This window comes from Haemaphysalis longicornis, unplaced genomic scaffold (genome assembly GCF_048455015.1).
Source record: "Haemaphysalis longicornis isolate Haplotype H1 unplaced genomic scaffold, Haemaphysalis longicornis Haplotype H1 scaffold_9, whole genome shotgun sequence".
Taxonomy (NCBI): domain Eukaryota; kingdom Metazoa; phylum Arthropoda; class Arachnida; order Ixodida; family Ixodidae; genus Haemaphysalis; species Haemaphysalis longicornis.
Genome location: NW_027526460.1, coordinates 58,248,063 through 58,268,480, shown reverse-complemented (window position 1 = coordinate 58,268,480; position 20,418 = coordinate 58,248,063). Strand labels below are relative to the sequence as shown.

The following is a 20,418-nucleotide window of genomic DNA, read 5'->3' as shown; positions in this document are numbered from 1 at the left end:
GCCCGTGTTTTACATACACCCTTGTTGATGCGCTTTTTCTTGCTGTTTATTTTCTGTCATTCTTGTCAGCGTTGGAGAAAAGTGGCGGTATCGGCGACGCCTGTTCACGCCTGCGTTTCACTTTCGCATCTTGGACGAATTTATGGGCACTATCAACGCCGAGTCATTCATTCTTGCCGCAAAGCTGGGAGAGCTGTCTCGGGCAAAGCAGCCGTTCGACGTTCTTCACGTAGTGACCATGTGTGCGTTGGATATCTTATGCGGTGAGTAATTGAAACCTAATGCTGTACAGTGTAGCGCTCAATGCGGGTGCGTTTTTAGCATCTGAAGATTGTGTGTCTCCAGACATATTCTACTTCCTTTGCAGAGACAGTCATGGGAACCACCATCAATGCACAAAGCAACCCAACCCACCCCTACGTGACAGCATGCGAAAGGTATGACACACTTCTGAACCGCTACGGTCGCACCATGAAATTTCTACTGCAACATAATCCCCTTGAGGTTGCGAACTATGTAAAAGCAGGGAAGTTAAAAGGGCGCGAATAAAAGGTTTATTATAAACAGGAGAAGAATCCGAATATCAAAGTAAATTAAACAATGGCTCTTGAGTCTTTTTCGATAATTTGTTGCTCGTTGCTGATGAGCAATAAAAAAATTGTCCACGATAATTATCATGTAATAAAGCACCGGTGGTGGTTTCAAAAATAGGCAAACGAATGCTGCTATCGCGCTCTAAGGCAAAGGCTGGACACACGCACATTTTTGACATACCCCTAAACTGAATTGCCACGAGACGTCAACCGCGTGAGATGTTTTGATGTGTCGTTCTCTACTGTGTATTTATCATATGCGAAGCCGCAAACTTGATATTGGTCTTATTACATGCCACCACTATTTCAAAAAGCCGCACATTTCAAAGCACCTGGACGAACCTGGGAAATCGAACTCTTCCGTTATATTCAGTGTTTAACAAGTTGCGCGACGAATGGAGCGTATCTAAAATGGCTGTTAAAATTTAAAATTTTCTCCGCACATTTGCAGGTTGAGCGAGCATTTCTTGGACAGAATGTTGAGGCCTCTTCTGCGCGTGAATTTGATATTTCAGCTTTCTTCCGTCGGCAGAGAACACCGGAAGTGTCTCAAAACGGTGCATTCTTTCGCACGAAAGGTTTGTACGCTCCGCGTCCTTATACTGACATAAGCTATTAGCACCATGACTTAGATGGTTTGTGATGAAACTTAAAACGCTTTCTTGAAGGGACACCAAAGGATGAGTAATTTTTTTACTTGATAATGCATTCCGTAGCGCTCTCAGTTTTTGTTCGACAGCCAGCGATGTCTTGTTTTCTGAGGAATTGTAATTCCAGCGGGAATTTCTCTCGGCAGTTTCTCTTCCCTATTTCGGTGACGTTTACGACCGCATCACAAACTCGATCGTCGCGTACTGCAGAAAGCCTGTCTCCTTAGGTTTTCGCTTTCGTAGTGACCATTCAGGACGGACCTATTCAATGCGATCTTGTTGCGGCGCTGTACAGCCAAATCGACCACCATGCCTCGCCATTTATAGGGCTCCTCCGCGGGAGTTTGGCGCACGTGCAGCGCCGTCTTGTGCTCTCCCGCAGTGGGTGTTACAAGAGCAGATGTCCCGCATAAGTATGCGTTGACTACTAAACAGGCGGTGGAATTTTACTGAGTTAAAACGAATTTTATGGAGCTTTGTGAGTATCACAACCATTGAAATATCACAATTGGCTTGACTGGTCAGAAAAGCACAAAAGCTGCAGATCCCGTCTATTTTCTCAAGTAAACAGCACAGCAAGCTTCCTAGCGCCGTTCACGTTCCGCTGAGTGGAGGAATGCACATTTGCATAGGGCTTTCAAACCTTTGGCGGCGGACGGTGCAACACGAAGAACTTACATATAGACAAGTAGCCTAAATATTGTAAATCGTGGCGCTACTTGCGCAGTTAACCGCATTCACGAGGAGGCCTGAATTATACCGTGATACTGAACACTTATAAATATAGCTTATTGCTTTACGCGCTCCATTTTTGCTGAGAACAGCGTTGTCTAAGTTCAAATTCAAGGACATGGGAATGCGTGTCGCCCTGTAAAAACAACCGAATGGGTGAACCATATTCCTTCGTCTTCGCTTCTCCTGCATAAGTTTTTGAAGCGCAATCCGAAGTGCTTTGCGCAGAGCCGCACTCATTAGTGTACCAAGCTGCCTCCTTTGTTATAACAGCATTCAAACCTACGCGGTCACGTAAGCCGCTGAACACACATTTTCAGAGAAGTGTGTTCGAAGGGGAAACTTTATGAGGATTTATACGGACCCCTCGCACATGAGTCATCAAACGAATTCTTTAGAGAGATGCAGAGCAGCTGTAAATCAGTAGCTGTATGAAGAAATCATCCGTGACTCAAAATCGTAAAAATGCAAAGTTACTCTGGGCGCGCTGTAGAGGCCAAATGATTAAAAATGCATCGAACATGTACCTGACCTACGGCGTTGAAAGCAATACGGGAAAAACTGAGGCCTGATTCAAGAATAGAAACTACCGGAAAGTACCTGCCTGTGCGGAAATGAAGGGAGCGTATTATTTTCCTTCTTTTATGCGCGTGTGTGCGCACGTACCAATCGATATAAATCTCCGGAAGTACCAAACCGGTCAATCAAGGCCGATCTACGGATAAATAGGGGGGAACAAAAGTTCTGGAATTTTGGTCCTGAAAATACTAGTTGTTGAATTTGTTGTTGATGTTCTAGTTTGTTTCTGGCGTAGCAAGGTCAGTCCGAGCTTTAACGAGCACAATCTCTGGGAACGATCTCTATGTTGCCCACTGGTTTACAAACGAATATGCGCGCAGGGCTTCCTCTTGCCACGACTTGCAGTGGTAAGCAACGACACTCTGCTCATATTACGCCAGCGTGAGGTGCACACGCCCAGGAGTGAGCACGTAAACCTATGCAATGCGCGAATCACGCATTAATTTTACCAGCACTGAAAACAACCAACTTACCAAATGGATAGACCATTGCTAAGCGAGTCAAAAAAACTACACGTTTAGGCATTGGGTTCGACTAGATTGATTCTTAAAACACGCGCTCGTTTTGAGAAGTGAACAAATGTAGCGCAGCAGAAACACAAGGGACAGAAAGAATACACACGGACGAGCGCTCCGTGAGAAAGCAAGTCGGCCTGATTCATGTGAGCAGATGCTAGGCGACGTATAAGGGCTAAATAGGAGAAATTAAAGCAATGCTGGGTTGCGAAAGCGGCACTAACTTGATATAGCCAGTAACGCATTCGCGATTCGCTATGTGTCGGTTCTACTTCGCCCCCACTTATATTTAGACATTGATCGCCGAAGCATACCACTGATCAATACTGAAAGCAAAGCGAAGTTACTGTCACATATAGCTGCACCATGAAATTGCTGTTAACGATCGAAAACGAGTGAAATCCTATAGCGTGCGCACTCTGGGTAGCCAGCGCATGCAGCGTCCTTCGATCGGCGCTGCACGAAGCACTCAAAACACGAACTGTACATTAATATCTCAGTGCACTCGCTTTGGTTTCTACAGGATTTCCCGCTCAATAATATCCGAACGCCAGTGAATATAATCCCAGCGCCAGCGAATATAATCCAGGTGCCAACCAATATAATCCAGGCTCAAAGCAATATAATCCATGTCTTACGTAGTGCAGAACACATGCCAGCGCCTTGAAATTTAGTTGACAACCAATACCATCCGGGCGCAGTGTATTTTCATTAAAGTTAGATGAACTAGGTTACGTGACCACTTGAAGCACACGACCTTAAAAGTGCGCAATAAAACAGCCACGTGACTATCCAGCACTCTCGCCTAATTACTATACTTAATCTGAGGATGGTGTCATGGGTATGAATTATAGCATTTAAATTGCTCCCTTACTCGAAATTTTAGGGGAAACTGCCAGAAGGCCTTCCCCAATACGGGGCCGAACGTAGGACAGGTGGCGCGGCTGGCGCCGTTCAACCGCGCTACCAGCGGAATAAAATCGAAAGAAAAAAAGGTCGGGACATGCCCTGGCGTGTATGCGTGGAGAACGCGGGTTTCCGTGTTTAAAGTGGGAACCACTCGCTACGGTGATGATGTTAGTCATACGAAACTGGCATATTTTGTCAGAAATTAGGCCGGGGCGACAAGCGTGCGGTTTAATCAATTCCCTAGTATAGGTACATATTTCATTACTCGTTTGTCATTGATTTGGTTGAAAGTCAAATTGATGTAACCAAGCCTTGTGAGGTACCAAATTAAAGGTATTATTTATAAGGGGAATCACGTGGGAGAAATCAGAAATTGCTTCCTGCTATAGTCATGAGATGTCACGTGAGTCATGAGATTGGGTCAAAAGTCAAAATGATGGCACTAGGCCTTGTGAGGTATCAAATTAAAGGTCTCGATGAGAGGAATCACGTGGGACAAATTAAAAAGCGCTTCCGTGTTATAGTCATAATAGTCATGTGATTCACAAATTGGGTTAAAATTCAATGTGAAGCCACTAGGTATTGTGTGGTACCAAATTAAATGTCTAGATGAAGGTCTGGATTAAAGGTGAGGTACCAAATTAAAGGTCATGTGGGACAACTGAAAAAGTTCTTCCCCGTTATAGTCATGATAATAGTCACATGATTCACAAAATGAGTTAAAAGACAAAATGACACCACTACCACTTGTGAGGAATCAAATTAAACGTCTCGATGAGGGGAATCACGTAGTACAAATTAAAAATCGCTTCCTGGTTATACTAATGAGATAGTCACGTGAGTCATAGATTGGGTTAAAAGTCAATGTGATGCCGCAAGGGCTCGTGAGGTATCAAATTAAATGCCTCGATTAGGGGGATCACATAGTACAAAAAATAAAACATGCTTCCTAGTTATAGTCATGAGATAGTCACGTGATCATAGATTACGTTAAAAGTCAATGTGATGCCATTGGGGCTTGTGTGGTATCAAATCAAATGTCTTGATGAGGGGAGTCACATGGGAAAAATTAAAAATTGCTTCCTGGTTGTAGTCATGAGATAGCCACGTGATCATAGATTGGGTTAAACTCAACGTGATGCCGCTAGGGCTTGTGATGTATCAAATTCAAGGTCTCGATGAGGGGAAGCACGTGGGCAATTTAAAAATTGCTTCCTGGTTATAGTCACGAGATAGTCACGTGATTCTCAAACTGGGTTAAAAGTCAAAGTGACGCCACAGGGGCTTGTGAGGTATCAAGTTAAAGGTCTCGATGAGGGCAGTCACGTAGAACAACTTAAAAATTTCTTCTTCGTTACAGTCGTGAGATAGTCACATGAGTCATAAATTACGTTAAAAGCCAATGTGATGCCAATAGGGCTTGTAAGGTATCAAAATAAAGGTCTCGATGACGGGAATCGCATGGGACAAATTAAAAATTGCTTCCTGGTTACAGTCATGAGATAGTCACGTGAGTCATAGATTGGGTAAAAGTTAACGTGATGCCGATAGGATTTGTGAAGTATCAAATAAAAGGTCCCGGTGAGGGGATCACGTGGCGCAATTTAAAAATTGCTTCCTGGTTATACTCATGACATAGTCACGTGATTCTCAAAATGTGTAAATGTCAAAATGATGCCACTAGGGCTTGTGACGTATCAAATTAAAGATCTCGATGACGGGAATCACGTGCGACAAATTCATTGTTGCTTCCTGGTTATAGTCTTGACATAGTCACGTGTGTCATAGATTCGGTTAAAAGTTAAAGTGATGCAAATAGGGATTGTGAGGTATCGAAATAATGGTCTCGATAAAGGGAAACCCCGTGCGAAAAAAAATTAAATATTTCTTGCTGGGTATAGTCATGAGATAGTCTCGTGAGTCATAGATTGGGTTAAATGCCAAAGTGATGCCCTATAGCTTGTCTGTGCCCGCTCGAATGTAAAAAGAAAGTTAATCGTGCGAGAAAGAGGCTGATAGTGTGTTGAAAAATTGTTAATTGTATTTCTCATGAAGTTGCAGGACTCCTACGGATGATTACTCAGTCACGTGACTTACCATGACGTTTATTTTTTCACGAGTAATGGCATCATAGGTATCAAATGATTGCCATTCATTTGCTTGTTTGCGGTATGTGCAAAAGAATTTGTTATTGCAAACATTATTCCCAAAGGTGTCGCATGATTTCCATGCGTCATGATTTAGTCACGTGACTTATCATGTGGTTAATTGCATCACGAATATTGGCACCATGGGTGTGAAAGCAACACTGTGGGATCGCTTGTTTACGTGATGCGCAAAAACATCTTGTCATAGTGAACATGTTTTATTTTGATGTCGCATGGCTCCTATGGATCATGAATTAGTCACGTGACTTACTCTGAGGTTTATGACACGACGAGTATTGGCATCATGGGTGACACATAAGCGCTGTTGAATTCTTTGTATTCGAGACGTGTACGAGAATCTTGTCATGGCGAATACGAGTTCTTATGATGATGCATGACTCCAATGGATCATGAATAATTAACGTGACTTACTATGAGGTGTATTACATCTCGAGTATTGGCATCATGACTGTCAAATAAACCCCGTTGAATTGCTTGCTTTCGTAATGTACGGAAAAGCCTCTTATTGTGAACATGTTACCTTGGAACTCACATCACACCTATTGATCATGAATTATTTATGCGAGTAATAAGGCTTATTATACCACGCGCAATCACATCATAGGTATGAAATACGTGCTGTTGAATTTCTGCTTACGTGATGGCAAAAAAATGTTTTCTTGTTGTGCACATGATTACTTATAATATGGCATGACCCCTAATTATCATAAATGTGTAATGTGACATACCATGAAGCTTATGACGTCAAGCTTACTGTCACCGTATATATATAATATAATGATATTGAATCGTTTGTTCACGCGTGACCTCATAGTAAGTCACATGGCTAACTCATGATTCATAGGAGTCATCCGTCACCATGAGGAATCATATTCACCATTACAAGACTCTCGTACACATCTCGAATACAAGGAATTCAACAGCGTTTTTTGACACCCATGATGCCAATACTCGTCGTGTAATAAACCTTATAGTAAGTCACGTGACCAATTCATGATCCATAGGAGTCATGCCACATCTTTGGGAATAATGTTTGCAATGACAATTTGTTTGCATATACCGCAAGCAAGCGAATGAATGGCGATCATTTGATACCTATAATGCTATTACTAGTGAAAAACTAAACGTCATGGTAAGTCATGTGGCTGATTAATCATCCATAGGAGTCACACGACATCACAAGAAATTCAATTACTCATTATTTCAACACACCATCACCCTCTTTCTCGCATGTGTATCTTTCTTATTACACTCGGGCGGGCGATAACAACTCTAGGGTATCACTTTGATTTTTAACCCAATCTATGACTCATGTGCCCATAACCAGGAAGGAATTTTTAGTTTAATTTACCTCATCGAGACCTTTTATTTGATAGCTCAAAAGCCCTAGTGGCATCGCATTGAAGTTTAATCTACCACTAACGTTACTATCTGATTACTATAACAATGTAGCAATTTTTAATTTGTACTACGTGATTACCCTAATCGATACCTTTAATTTGATTTCTCACAAGCCCTAGTGGCATCAATATGACTTTTAACCGAATCACTCACGTGACTGTCTCATGAATAAAACTAGGAAGCGATTTTTAATTTGTTCCACGTCATTCCCACAATCGAGACCTTTATTTAGATGTCTCACAAGACCTAGTGGCATCATGTTGACTTTTACCATATCTATGACTCACGTTAATATCTCATGACTATATCCAGGAAGCAATTTTTAATTTGCCCACGTGACTCCCCTCATCGAGACCTTTAATTTTATACCTCACAAGCCCTACTGGCATCACATTGACTTTTAACCCATTTTGAGAATCACGTGACTACCTCATGCCTATAACCAGGAAGCAATTTTTAAATTGTCCCACCTGATTCTCTTCACTGACTCCTTTTATTTGATACCTCACAAACCCTAGCAGCATCATGTTGACTTTTAACGCAATCTATGGCTCACGTGACTATCTCTTGCCTACAACCAGGAAGCAATTTTCAAATGGTCCCACGTGACTCTCCTCATCGAGACCTTTAATTTGACACCTCACAAGCCCTAGTGGCGCCACTTTGACTTTTAACCCATTTTGAGAATCATGTGACTATCTCACGACTATAACGAAGAATCAATTTTTATTTTGTGCTACGTGATTCCCCTCATCGACGCCTTTAATTTTGCACCTCACAAGCCCTAGTGGCTTCACATTTACTTTTAACCCAATTTATGAATACATGACTATCTCATGACTAGGACGAGGAAGCAATTTTTGATTTCTTCCACGTGATTCCCCTTATGGATTCCTTTAATTTGGTACCTCTCAAGCCCTGGTTACATCAATTTCACTTTTAACCAAATCAATGACTAACGAATAATGTATTTCCGGTGAGATGTTTTAGTGGCGCCCCCTGGCTCTGACGTCAGCTTAGGGACTTTCGCCACTGTCGTCTGCTACACTCGCGCCGCTGCTATCCTCCCGCCGCTACCCTCCCGCCGCTTTCGTCCGCTTGTGAGTGGCAGCAGTGCCAGTGCTAGAAATCGCCCGCTTTCATGTTGTAGTGCATTAAAAAGCGCATTTCTGGTAATACAGTTATTTTTGCTAGTTTCTGACACACCTGAATAATTTCAAGCTGCATCAACCACAAGTTTACAACATACGACGAGAGGGAACAACTTTCTTCAGAGCATCGGTCACAAGATCGTGTGCAACTTGTCCTTTCTAGCTTATTCGCGAGGTTCACCGCTCAGAGCTCCTCGATAAGTATTCAGAATGCGCAGTCTTCCCTACAGTATTTTTAAGATGCTCTAATGAAGACACAACAGTCTAATGTATGCGTACCAAGCAGCGAACCCCTGCACGTGCATCGCGCAGCAGAAAATAAAGCGGCTGTCTTCTATTCCGTTCGTTGTTGTTGGCTTGTATCAAATTAATGTTTTTTTGTTCTTTGCCCAACGTATTAATGTTTCTCCGCCGTCACAAACGTCTTATTAGTAGTTTCGGGGATGTTCGGGAGGTTCACACAGATCGTGTCGATATTTCTTTCAGGCTGAATGGCATACATTCTATTCTTCACAAATTGGCTTTCGTTATGGCTGAGTGCAATATCCGCAGCGTGCGTTGTTTATTCACATGCAAATACAATGAGAACGTTTGTGCTACACCACCGCGATCGCGCCTCAGGCAACGTTGTATAGAGTACTCAAAGGCGGCTTTTGTGCTCCGAATTTCTATAGTAACAATCGTTATCATAACGAACTGACTCTCAAGCCGAAAAGTTATGACATGATTACGGTGTTGAAGGCTTCCTATAGTCGCAAACAAACACATTAAATAGTATGCGTGCATATATAACAATAATCGGTACAGATGGACATGCCCAAGCAGCTCTTTGATGTTTTTAAACCCTCCCAGGCGTAAAGAACAAATCCTGGTCTACTCGGGATGGCATATTCGAAGAATTGAAGAAAACTATTCTTACTCTCTTGGCCTGAATTAGGGAGCCCACCCACTAACCAGCTATATTTTACTTACTTGTTCAATAATGTTTTCTCTTCCTTCTATTCCTCCTCCGCTTGAGTACAATTTTACTAGAACGCATATCTGAATATTGGAATGAGATATGCCTTCGAGAAATGTACCGAAATATCCCTCCGGGTATGAACAAACATAGCGTTACTGCATTTTTACCGTAAACGTGACTCGTTTTGCTCAATAAACCACCATTCTGCATGGTTTGAAGGCCGGTATACAACCATCATGCGCCTATACACACAGTGGGTTATTTGGAACTCAACCTACAGTGTTTGTAGCCCATAGTGCATGCCGTCGTACTTTCATGCCATGACAACGTCAAGTGATGTGATACAATACTTTCGAGCGTTCGGAAGGTTGTAAAAACTGTTTTACCTTACGTACGATTACCGCGGATCGTAATGTCTTCTGTCAAAGCCGACAGCCCCGAAGGCCTGGAATTCGTTTTGGTCTTGCATTTTCGCTATTATCGGTCACTAGCAGCTGGCTCTTCCCTTTGTTCGAAAGATTACTTAATACAGAAGCTGACGACTAGCTCCGACTCTTCGCGCTCCGCACAGGACCGGCTTCGCAAAGAGAGATGGGCGACGCAGGCAATGTTTCTTCCGTAGCGGTATCCGAAACTATAATTTACCTCACGTCTTGAGCTAATGTATGCGATTTTAAGTCTATCATGGTGATAAAAAGTTAGCACACGCAAAATCTGGGGCGGACAAAACACCAAACGTCAAGCGAGCACAAAGAAACAGCAGGGAGAGCGAGCCCGAGTGAAGCAGACGACAAATGGGAGAATCCATAAGCCGACGTCACGGAGGCGCGCTTCGCAGCGCCGCCCGTGGTCGCGCTCACCGCCAATATTAGGTAACTAATTAAACCGCACGCGTGTTTAAAAAAAATGTGAGTTTCGTATGACTAACATTATCACCGTAGCGAGAGGTTGCCACTTTAAGCAACACGGAAACACGCGTTCTCCACGCGTACGCGCCAGGGCATGTCCCGACCTTTTTTTCTTTCGATTTTATTCCGCTGGTGGCGCGGTTGAACGGCGCCAGCAGCGCCACCTGTCCCACGTTGGGGCCCGTATTGGGTTTCGAGAGTTAGGCCTTCTGGCAGTTTCCCCTAAAATTTCGAGTAGGTGAACAATTTAAATGCTATAGTTCATACCCATGACACCATCCTCGGATTCAGTATAGTAATTAGGCGAGAGTGCGGGATAGTCAAGTGACTGCTTAATTGCCCACTTCTTAGGTCATCTTCTTCAACTGGTCACGTAACCTAGTTCATCTAACTGGATGAAAATACACTGCGCCCGGATGGTATTGGTTGCCAACTAAATCACAAAGGGCTGGCATGTGTTTTGCACTGCGTGGGTGCTGGATTAAATTGGTTGGCGCCTGAATTATATTGGTAGGCACCTGGGTTATATTCACTGGCGCTGGGAGTATATTATCTGGTGTTTGGATTATATTGAGCGGGAAATCCTGTAGTGACAGACGGTAATTCAAAGCTCTATGTAACTAAGCTTATCCCTTTCAGTCACGAATTATTATATTCACTACAGAAAAATTCGATACTTGGAGGTTTAGCAGTGTCAAGTGTCTAGAGGTAAGAAAAAAAGGTTCAGTCTCTCTAGGATACTTATTACGCAAATGGCGTCGTGTCCTCATACGGAGACACCATTACTCAATCCTGCTTTTCCCTATAAAAGTAATAAATATCCTGCGGCAGTTTACAAACAAGGAGGTGAAATAATAATTTATGCATATGAAAGAGGTGTTTTTAGCCTTTATAAATGATTTACGCCACGCTAAAAGAGAACTTAGGACGGCAACACACCGGAGCTCCCACAAAACTTGGTGGCGTCCATTTCGAAACGACGTTTATGAGTGCGGTTCCGCCATTCCACATCACATGGTGCTGCTACCTTTCACTTCCGTAGGTTTTGAACATCAGTCGCACCGCCCTGCAGCATGAACTCGTCTTGTTTTCACGAGGAAAATGACGAAGAAAGTCGCATCTCCATATGGAGACACGGTGACTGAAAGGGTTATCAGATTTACGGAAAAACGCTGGGCTCGAACTGTTACATCATATGACGATCGATGCATTTGTGAGTGGGACAGCTGCGTCCCTTACCTGCCCTTTCCTCGGCGCTGTAAGCCAATTGGCGAGCAAAATCATTTTTATTTTCTGCCAAACGGAGCACCAAAGATTATATTATCTCCCGGTGGTGGGCTGGCGTTCATGCCGCAAGCAAAATGTAAGCGCCACGCTCACGAGCTTTGCTTAGCAATACCAACCTATTAGAAACGCGACTGCATGTACTACCCAGGGAATTCTTCTTTGGGACGGCGCCTGGACAGCGCATGAGGCCTATTGGCGGGGACTGGTGACGTCAGCGAGGATTTCGAACAAATGGCCGGGATGTGGCGCCACCACGCAGAAGTTGTTCAAACTAACTTTTTTGTTGATCAAATAATTTCACGGCGGTTTCTTTGTTGGCCGATTGCGCAAATAATAACTTCTTTTGCAGCCGCTGGTTTCGTGTACAAATGTTTTGCAGGCCCTCCCATTCACCCGCATGTATGCATCTTTTGACTGCGCTTGACGGCAACACGAAACGCTTAAATGACACCGAAACTGATACACGGCCTTTTTACAGCGCTGTGCTTGCTGTGGTTTGTTTTTTTATTTATTGTGTTTTTGTTTATTGTATTCTGTGCTTGCGGTGGTTTGGGTGTTTTTGCAAGCGTGTGGCCACCAAGCGTCCCCGCATACATTTATTTTGCATTTGCAGGTCCTTTCAGCATCACTGTTTGTTGAAAAAAAAAAACGCTTACGCAAACTCCACCAACCAAGTTTTTACTATGCATTCGCCGTTTGTTAGGCCACAAAGTGTAGTTTGAAAGAGGGAATGTGGCGTCGGTAGACTCGACACCTGTTGTTATGTTTTCGGTACTTTCTTAGTTAATAAGCAACTGCTGCTGCTGCGAGCGGTATATTTTTATTTCGAGCACTCTAATCTACCTATACAAACAAACTTGCCTCTACTTTGGTGTTCCTTTAAACTCCTAAAAAAGGAAATGATAGCCTCATATCACTGTGAAAGATTCCAAGAAAAAACCGTTTCAAGAGCACACTTCAAAACGTTGGCTACTGAAGATGCAGTCGAACCAGGTGTTGCCGCTCGCTTTCAAATATTCAAAATACAAAGGAAACGGTTTTTCGTACCGCTGCATTTGTGCGTATAGATCAATACTACAGGCACATTTTCGCTTTCATAGTAGTCCGTCAATCTAGTGCACTGTTTGACTTGACCTAATTCGCCGTTCTAAACGATAATCCGTTTGACACCCTACACAAACACAGGCCATCACCTATTACTATTTAATAATAAAATTAATTCACGTGATTCTGAGGTTTCACATGGTTTGTTAACTTGTAAAGATTCTTGTGCATTGCAATAAATACATGAAGCACGTAATAAAAATGACGAAAACTTTAAAATAGCACGTGGGGCGTCTTGTTTGGGCAGAAAAGTGGCCATGAGGTTGCCTTGGGGATCAAGAGGTAAGCGTGAACTATAGTTTGGCGTTTTTACGCTCCGCTAAGCAGCTAAGCGGAGCGGGAGAGCGAATGCGCATGCGCTATCCGCTTAGCCGTAAGCGGGCTGGCAGAGCGAGATACACAGTCTAAAGTACAGCCGCTAAGGTGCAGCCTGAGCGGACCGTCGCGGCCGTCTCCGGTAGCGCTGCGGTCCGATACGAACGCCCTCTCGCGCACTTGCTTCGAATTTGCTCATGCTAAGATGGCTGCCTCCACAGACACCATGACTGCGACGAACGCCGCGGCTTCATGCTCTTGTTTGACGCGCGAACCACGGAAGCAGGTTCTACATAGACGAGGACCTGTGCTTGCTCTGAGAAGTGGCCCTTTGCCAATGCGCCGCGTTGGAGCGTTGCCGTCGAAAAGGATTCGGAGGGATCTGGAACTCAACTTTGTTGGCTATTTCGTAGCTATAATCAAGTCGAAAATTTACTTTTCATTCATTGTAAATGACCGGTAACGCAATGCGATTCCACGTGTCAATACTTCATAAAAAATAGCCTATACGCACTCGTTTGACTTTGTTAAAGTGGCGAAATGGTTTTCAGTTCCGTTTCATTACGCCAAACTTGGCCAGAGGGCGCTGCTAGTCCGAAAGCAGTCCGCTGCGCATTTTGGGTAAATAAAACGAGGAAATCGCTCGACGCTCCGCCGCAGCATAGCGGGGCTACCCGGAGCGTAAAAACACCCAACTAAAATTCGCTAATTACGTTGACACGTCGATAACTCGAGGAGCGTTAGTTTTGTCTTGAACACACTAGACGGCGCGAAAGACCGGGAATGATGCGCCCTTTCTGGGATGTACGCTGAAAATAACAAAAATGACAGGTGTCTGATGTCGTCATGCCCAGTTGTGTGCAAAATTATTCCTGGTAGGTTGCTGGTTTAAGTAAAAGTGAAGTAGTCGGCCGTGGTTAGCTGGGGAAGTTGCCGGAAGTTGTGCATCCGAAACACGCAGTGCATCATTTAACGAGAGAGAGGGGGAGAGGGAGAGAGAGACAGATAGATAGATAGATAGATAGATAGATAGATAGATAGATAGATAGATAGATAGATAGATAGAGAGAGAGAGAGAGAGAGAGAGAGAGAGAGAGAGAGAGAGAGAGAGAGAGAGAGAGAGAGAGAGAGACAGAGAGAGAGAGACAGAGAGAGAGCAGCTGCTATAATGACCGGCGAGGTCAGCCAGACTAGCAGATCGCTTGGTACTGGACATGAGGTAGAAAGTAACATGGTGTTCGCTGACACAAGCACAATAATAAACAAATAGAATCGCGAAACACACACATACACAGACAAAGAAATCATATGACAAAGAATTTGCCGTATTTTGTCACGTTCACTGTCCCTAAGAAATCTGAACGCTCGTCATGGTCCCCACGGAAACGAACAAGGAACGCCTCTCTACGTGGGGGCAACATCTTTCACCCCACGCCACCGTGCCTTATGGACATCGCCGAATCGCTGGTCTCCCGAGCGCAGACCCAGTGTAGCCCACATGAGCGAGATAAAAGGCTGCGCACCAGAAATTTAACGTGTGAACCCCCCCCCCTCCTTCCCCCATTCATTTTTCTAGGACTAGCTATTGTATACCTGGTAGTTATGACTACGTTCTTCAGGGCACATTGTGGTTTAATTGGCGCCTTGACAGAAATTCACTGCATTGTTGTTCTTCACACCGAACAGGTGATCGCTGAGCGCAAAGCAGCGCTGCGCAAGGAAATTGACAGCGGCCTGATCACGCTTGAAGATGATGCGACGTCCACTTACGGAGGCCGCAAGGCAGCGCGTCCCATGATGGACCGCCTACTCCTAGAGCACTTTAAGGGAAACATCACCGAAGATGGCGTTCGTGAAGAAGTCGACAGCTTCATGTTCGGGGTAGGTTGCTGGCAGCACGCTAAACAGTCGCGAAGTGATGTTGGCAGTTTGATGAGGCGGTGCCCTTTGCCTACCACTGAGTTCGCGGTTATTTTATTCGATACGTATGTGAATGCCAACTTCGTGAATGCGTGATTGTGAATGCGCAACATTGAATTCGCAATAGCTACATGGAAACAGTACAACACAAATGGAATCGGAGATGCAAATAAATATGCATAGGTGGGATTTACTTTCGCAAAAATACGGACATTTTCAGGGCTTATACGCGTGACCAACGCCACCTGCATATCGATGCGTGTTGTGTCAGCCGAAAATGGCGAAATAGGCCCTTATCTGCTGTTCTCGTTCTCTTTTGGCCTTTTGCACGTTTTAACCTCTGCCTGTGCTCCCATCTTGTCAGTGTCCCGTTTGTCAGTGCCGCTTTGCTGGAACTATAAGGAACAATGTGCTGTGACCCGCCTATGCCAGCCGGGATCTTATGCGTCCTTGCTGTCTAGCTTTCAAGCTTCGTGTTAAGATCGAGCGGTGATGTAAGGTCAGTCACCCGCTTTCGCGCGCCACACCACAGATGAATGGCGAACTAGGCGTACGAACAACTGCCAATGGAAAGCCAGTGACGCGGCAGGCATTATTATATAGGCGTCGTTGTCTCAACCATAGAGTTTCATACTAATGTATACTAGAGGGAAATCTGTCGCTGCAGTCGCGGGCCGCCGTGGGCGGCGCCATTGACAGTAGCGACGTTCCTCACCCACTTGGCTTAGATAGCCCTATGGCTTCTTTTTTGTCTCGAAGCCAAAATCAACAAAAAAACTCCCAAGCATTTCCCCGAGGGTGAACATGGTTAAGTGCGAATGCACGGGGTGATGCTATGAGGGGGAGTAAAGTTAAAATCCGTTGGCATTCGCCCGTGAGCGCGCGCGAGCCGACCCACGGAGGTCTGGCAGTTTATCGCTGCATATATAGGGGGGTACGCCGCGCCGAGCGCGCCGAGCCAGGTGGCTGAGAGAGGAGGCGAGCGCAAGGGGAGAGGGACAGCGGCGCACGGCAGCTGCAGCCGAGCGAGGGGGAGAGGAGAGAGTGTGACGTCACGGTGGAGAGAGAGGCGCGCGGCAGCTGCTGGGGAGAGGAGGCGCGCTGTGACGTCATACCATGACGTCACGGCGCGAAGAGCGGTGCGGGGAGCGGCGCGCACCCGCGCAGCCACGGCAATGAGGCGGAGCGAGCGCGGTCACGTGGTGAAGTGACATCACCGCGCCGTTGCTACCGACGCTCCTCTCCGCTCCACGCCGTTGCTAGGGAGAGGAGGACTGCGGACGCCGCCGCCGCCGCCGGCGGTGGAAGGTTTGGGGTCGCTTATAAAGTGCATTCGCACTTAAAAAGGGTAACATTTTTTTTAGATACAAAGCATCTTTTGCTCGGGGCTATGTCCGTTGTCCGTTGGCGTCCGCACCTCTCCTCGTCATACCCCTCTCCACGCCAGCTGTGCGCTAATGCGCTTCTCATTCCGTCCTCCTCTCCACGCCAGCTGCGTGATAGCGCCCGCATGCGCGCCTCTCCCTCAGTCCTCCTCTTCGCGCCAGCGCTATGTATAACCGCGTGCAGGCGCCGTTGCCTCAGCTGCTTCGTCGGATGAGTCTCGCTCCGGCGTCTGATGAGTACCGACAGTCCTGCTAGCGGATTGGCTGACACAAGTTCAATCAGCATCAGCCAACCAGTTAACAGAGCCGTTTGTAAGAGCGCAACCCTGAGGTGATGCGAAGCATCACGGAGTTTCCAACAACGTTCACGCGATGTGGGTAACCAACTCAAGTGAAAATAAAGGGAATTCCGCGATGCTTTGCATCACCTCAGGGTTCCCGTCGGGAAGATGGTGTAATTTTTTCTTGTTCATCGTGCATGAAGACCTACATAATCACTGACAAATTTAGCTTCCTGCAGGTTCAATTTTATAATACCAAACAAATTTGATGAACCTTCCACCGTAATATTGTTGCTTTTTGCAGCCAGAGCCAACTTTTCAGTCTGCTCATAAGCCATGCCAAGGACAAGTGGACCATGCCTGCCCGGTACATGACGGAACTCTCGCCGAAGCGCGGCTGTCATAGACAGTGGGGCCAGATTTCCCTTTAGCGTATATTAATATGAAACTCTGTGGTCTGGACTACATGTTATCATCTTAATTGCGATGACTTTATTGCGCAGCATAGAGGAAGGGCCCCAGGGCTGGCATGAATTAAATACTATACACGCGTTATCCTAATTATTCACATGAGGAAAACCCCAAACGCAACGTAGATATCCAGCGAGCCTAAGCGAAAAATATCGGGACAAAAAGATAGACGAGCGATTTTTCTTGAAGGAACATGAAGACAGGATCCAAGTTTGGTTCTTTCGAAAGATTGCCTCGTTGCGATGGCGACAGCACTTTCAACTCCAACTTCACTAAAATGAGATAAATAATTAGGAAAAAGAGAATGGCTACGCGACCCACTAGCTCATTTCCCGCGCTTTAACCTGTGACGAGTTATGGGCAGCCGTGCTATTGGCTGAGGCCGGCAAAATGAAACACATGTTAGGCCGGGCTTGTCAGCTTGCATCACCTGCTATTTGAGCTTTAAGTATAGGGCACATCCTTTTTAGGCATTAGCAAATGTGGGGTAAACAATAAAGGTTACGAGGGCACACGTAAAAATAAAAGCATTAGTGTGTACTGCAAGCACTATGCTTCTTATAACTGCACAGCAGCCCGGCGCTGTGGGGTTGTCTCACGGGACAATGGCCAATTGGCGTAAGCGACATTGTCTTACGCGACCCTGTTTGTCCAGCATACCCAATATTTCACGAAACGATTTATATATACCGTAACAAAAATAAGCCAAGTGCAACTGTGGTCACAAACAAAGCGGGGGAGGGAAATGGGCCTGAGTGGTATTGTGGTGCCATCTACAGGGCGAATGGTAAAGAAAGCAACGAAATACGTTTCGTAGTCCACTGCAGGCCTAGCACGAATATTTAACATTGGATTCATATACTTGCCCGGAAGACGTCATCTCTGACGTCACAAAACAAACAATTTATAGGGATATTTTAAATTTTGCCTTAATTTATGTAATTTCATGATGATTAAAGCATCGTTTCTGGGTGGACAAGTACTGGCGGCGCTATAAAACAACTAATATATTGTATAAAGCAATACTTGGAGTTTGCGTACATGGCGCCATTAATCTACAACATTATAATAAAAGTTTCACAAGCGCCTTAGGTTCATGTTATGTTCTTGTCATCTGGAGCACTAATAAAGGCAACTCTTCACGCGCAGTGTAAGCTAACGTGATACATCAAAACATGAACGAGGCGAACCGGCGTACTTTGAGGCTTCACAAGACCTGCTTTTCTTATTACACTCTCCACCTCAAACGGTTTTTAGTGTGCTTGCCACTTTTGCCATTACACGATAACAGGGCGCCATTGTTGGAGTTGACGCTATTGTGAACTAAGGCTAAGGTGATGTTTGGTTTTCAGGGACACTTCTCTCTAGATATACGCCTTGAAACAATCGTTTGAACTAAAAAAGTGCATGCCATCTCCATTGTACGGCTTTCGAAAGGGCGATTAAAAAGACGCTAAGTGACCGAAAGCTGACACATTTTTTCTGAAGAACGCGCAGGTATTTTGGAACCCTTTTTTTCGTGCAAATACGGTAGGTGCAGTCTGGTGAGAGGGGGAAACGTTGAAAGTGACGGCGGAATATGTCATGAAACTTTGTCCTACCCTGCACGCAGGCGTAATGCAGACATTTTGCTGTCAACTTATACAAGTTACAAGCAGCCCTTTTCGTGCTAGCCGTCTGCTGTTGAGGTATATAGCACTCGCTTCTCGACAGGTCAGTCCACACTCTATATATAACGTTGCTGCCACTCTGCTGCATCTAACGTGAAGACGTGCTTGCGATGTATATAACCGCTGTTTCTTATATTTCATTGTCAAAACGTGCAATGTCTCATCTACGCAAGAATCTTGCGTTCGCGTCATTTAGAGTCTAGTGTTGATATCCATTCCGTTTTCTATCATTCCTAAAATGACCAGTCAAAATGGCATGTAGCGACCCACGTACATTTTATTTTTCAAGGGTCATGACACGGTTGCCACGGGGATCAGCTGGGCTCTCTTTCTCATCGGCCACTACCCTGATAAGCAGCAGCTCATCCACGATGAGCTGGACTTAATCTTCGGCGACGACAAGGATCGCTACGTCAACCCCGAAGACGTGAAGCAGATGAAATACCTGGAGTGCGCACTCAAGGTAAATAAAGTGGTGCGGCCCTGAAACTATTTCTTAAAGCACCGGTGCATACAATTCTTATAGCCATTTTCTGCTAAACTAATGACACTTATTGTAGCGCGCTGATTGCAAAAAATCACTTGGAAAACCACTATTCTCTTCGGTAAAATGACTGCTCTGAGCAGGAAACGTTAAACGTATTCTCTGCCAAAATTTATGTGCCGTGTGGCGTGTGTACGAGGAAGGTTATGTACACTTCATTAAGCTCCAAAAAAAATTAAAGCAGTTCCACTTAACGTGAAAGCGGTTTGAAGTGCAGAGCAGGGATTCGTCAGTGTTTCCCTTGTGGGATTCTTGTGGGTATCTTGTGTTTATGTTGCTTCTGGTAATTTTCGTATGTTTAGTTGGCTTGGCTTGGATTGGATTTGTTTGGATTGGCTACACTGGCAGAGGTTGACCAGTTTCGTGTAGCTCCGGAAGAGCCGTGCTCCAGAAGCGCGAGGATTGGGTTGGATTGGTTTTGGATTACATTGGATTCGATTTGGATTTGATTTGGATTTGATTTGGATTTGATTTGGATTAGATTTGGATTGGATGATAAGCAGCAGTTGGCATGATAGTCAGCAAATCCTAGACAACCAGGAAAGCTAAAAATAACTAGTTGAACCTTAGCTCACGCTACGTATATCCTGGCATAGCCGCTTGGCTTTCGAAACCAAGCGGATTACGCCGCGGCGAAGGGACCGTGACAGGCTACACCGTAACGCCGTGGCGATATGCTTAGTACCAGCGAGCGAGCTAGGACGACAAGGCTAGCGCGTAAAGTGCTCTGCACTTAAAAGTGATAAAAATTATGCAATCATCAGTCTAACGACGACGATGGTTGAACGCAAAGCGGTCTCGTGACGGATTCTAGGATTGTCGTGTGAGTTTGGACTGAGCTTGGACCTTGTCGGAATGGAGCAATCAAATAGAC

At 45.1% G+C, this 20,418-nt stretch overlaps 1 protein-coding gene across 5 annotated transcripts in view; it reads left to right on the top strand.

Moving 5' to 3' along the window:
* Positions 1-20,418, top strand: part of LOC144153962 (cytochrome P450 4V2-like) — a 137,134-nt gene that overhangs the window by 62,372 nt on the left and 54,344 nt on the right. For all 5 annotated transcript variants that reach the window (XM_077685755.1, XM_077685757.1, XM_077685758.1 and 2 more), the window contains 5 exons: positions 70-263; positions 368-437; positions 1,045-1,171; positions 14,960-15,154; positions 19,290-19,463. In XM_077685755.1, coding sequence (XP_077541881.1) covers positions 70-263; positions 368-437; positions 1,045-1,171; positions 14,960-15,154; positions 19,290-19,463 — 760 coding nt within the window. The remainder of the gene's footprint in view (positions 1-69; positions 264-367; positions 438-1,044; positions 1,172-14,959; positions 15,155-19,289; positions 19,464-20,418) is intronic.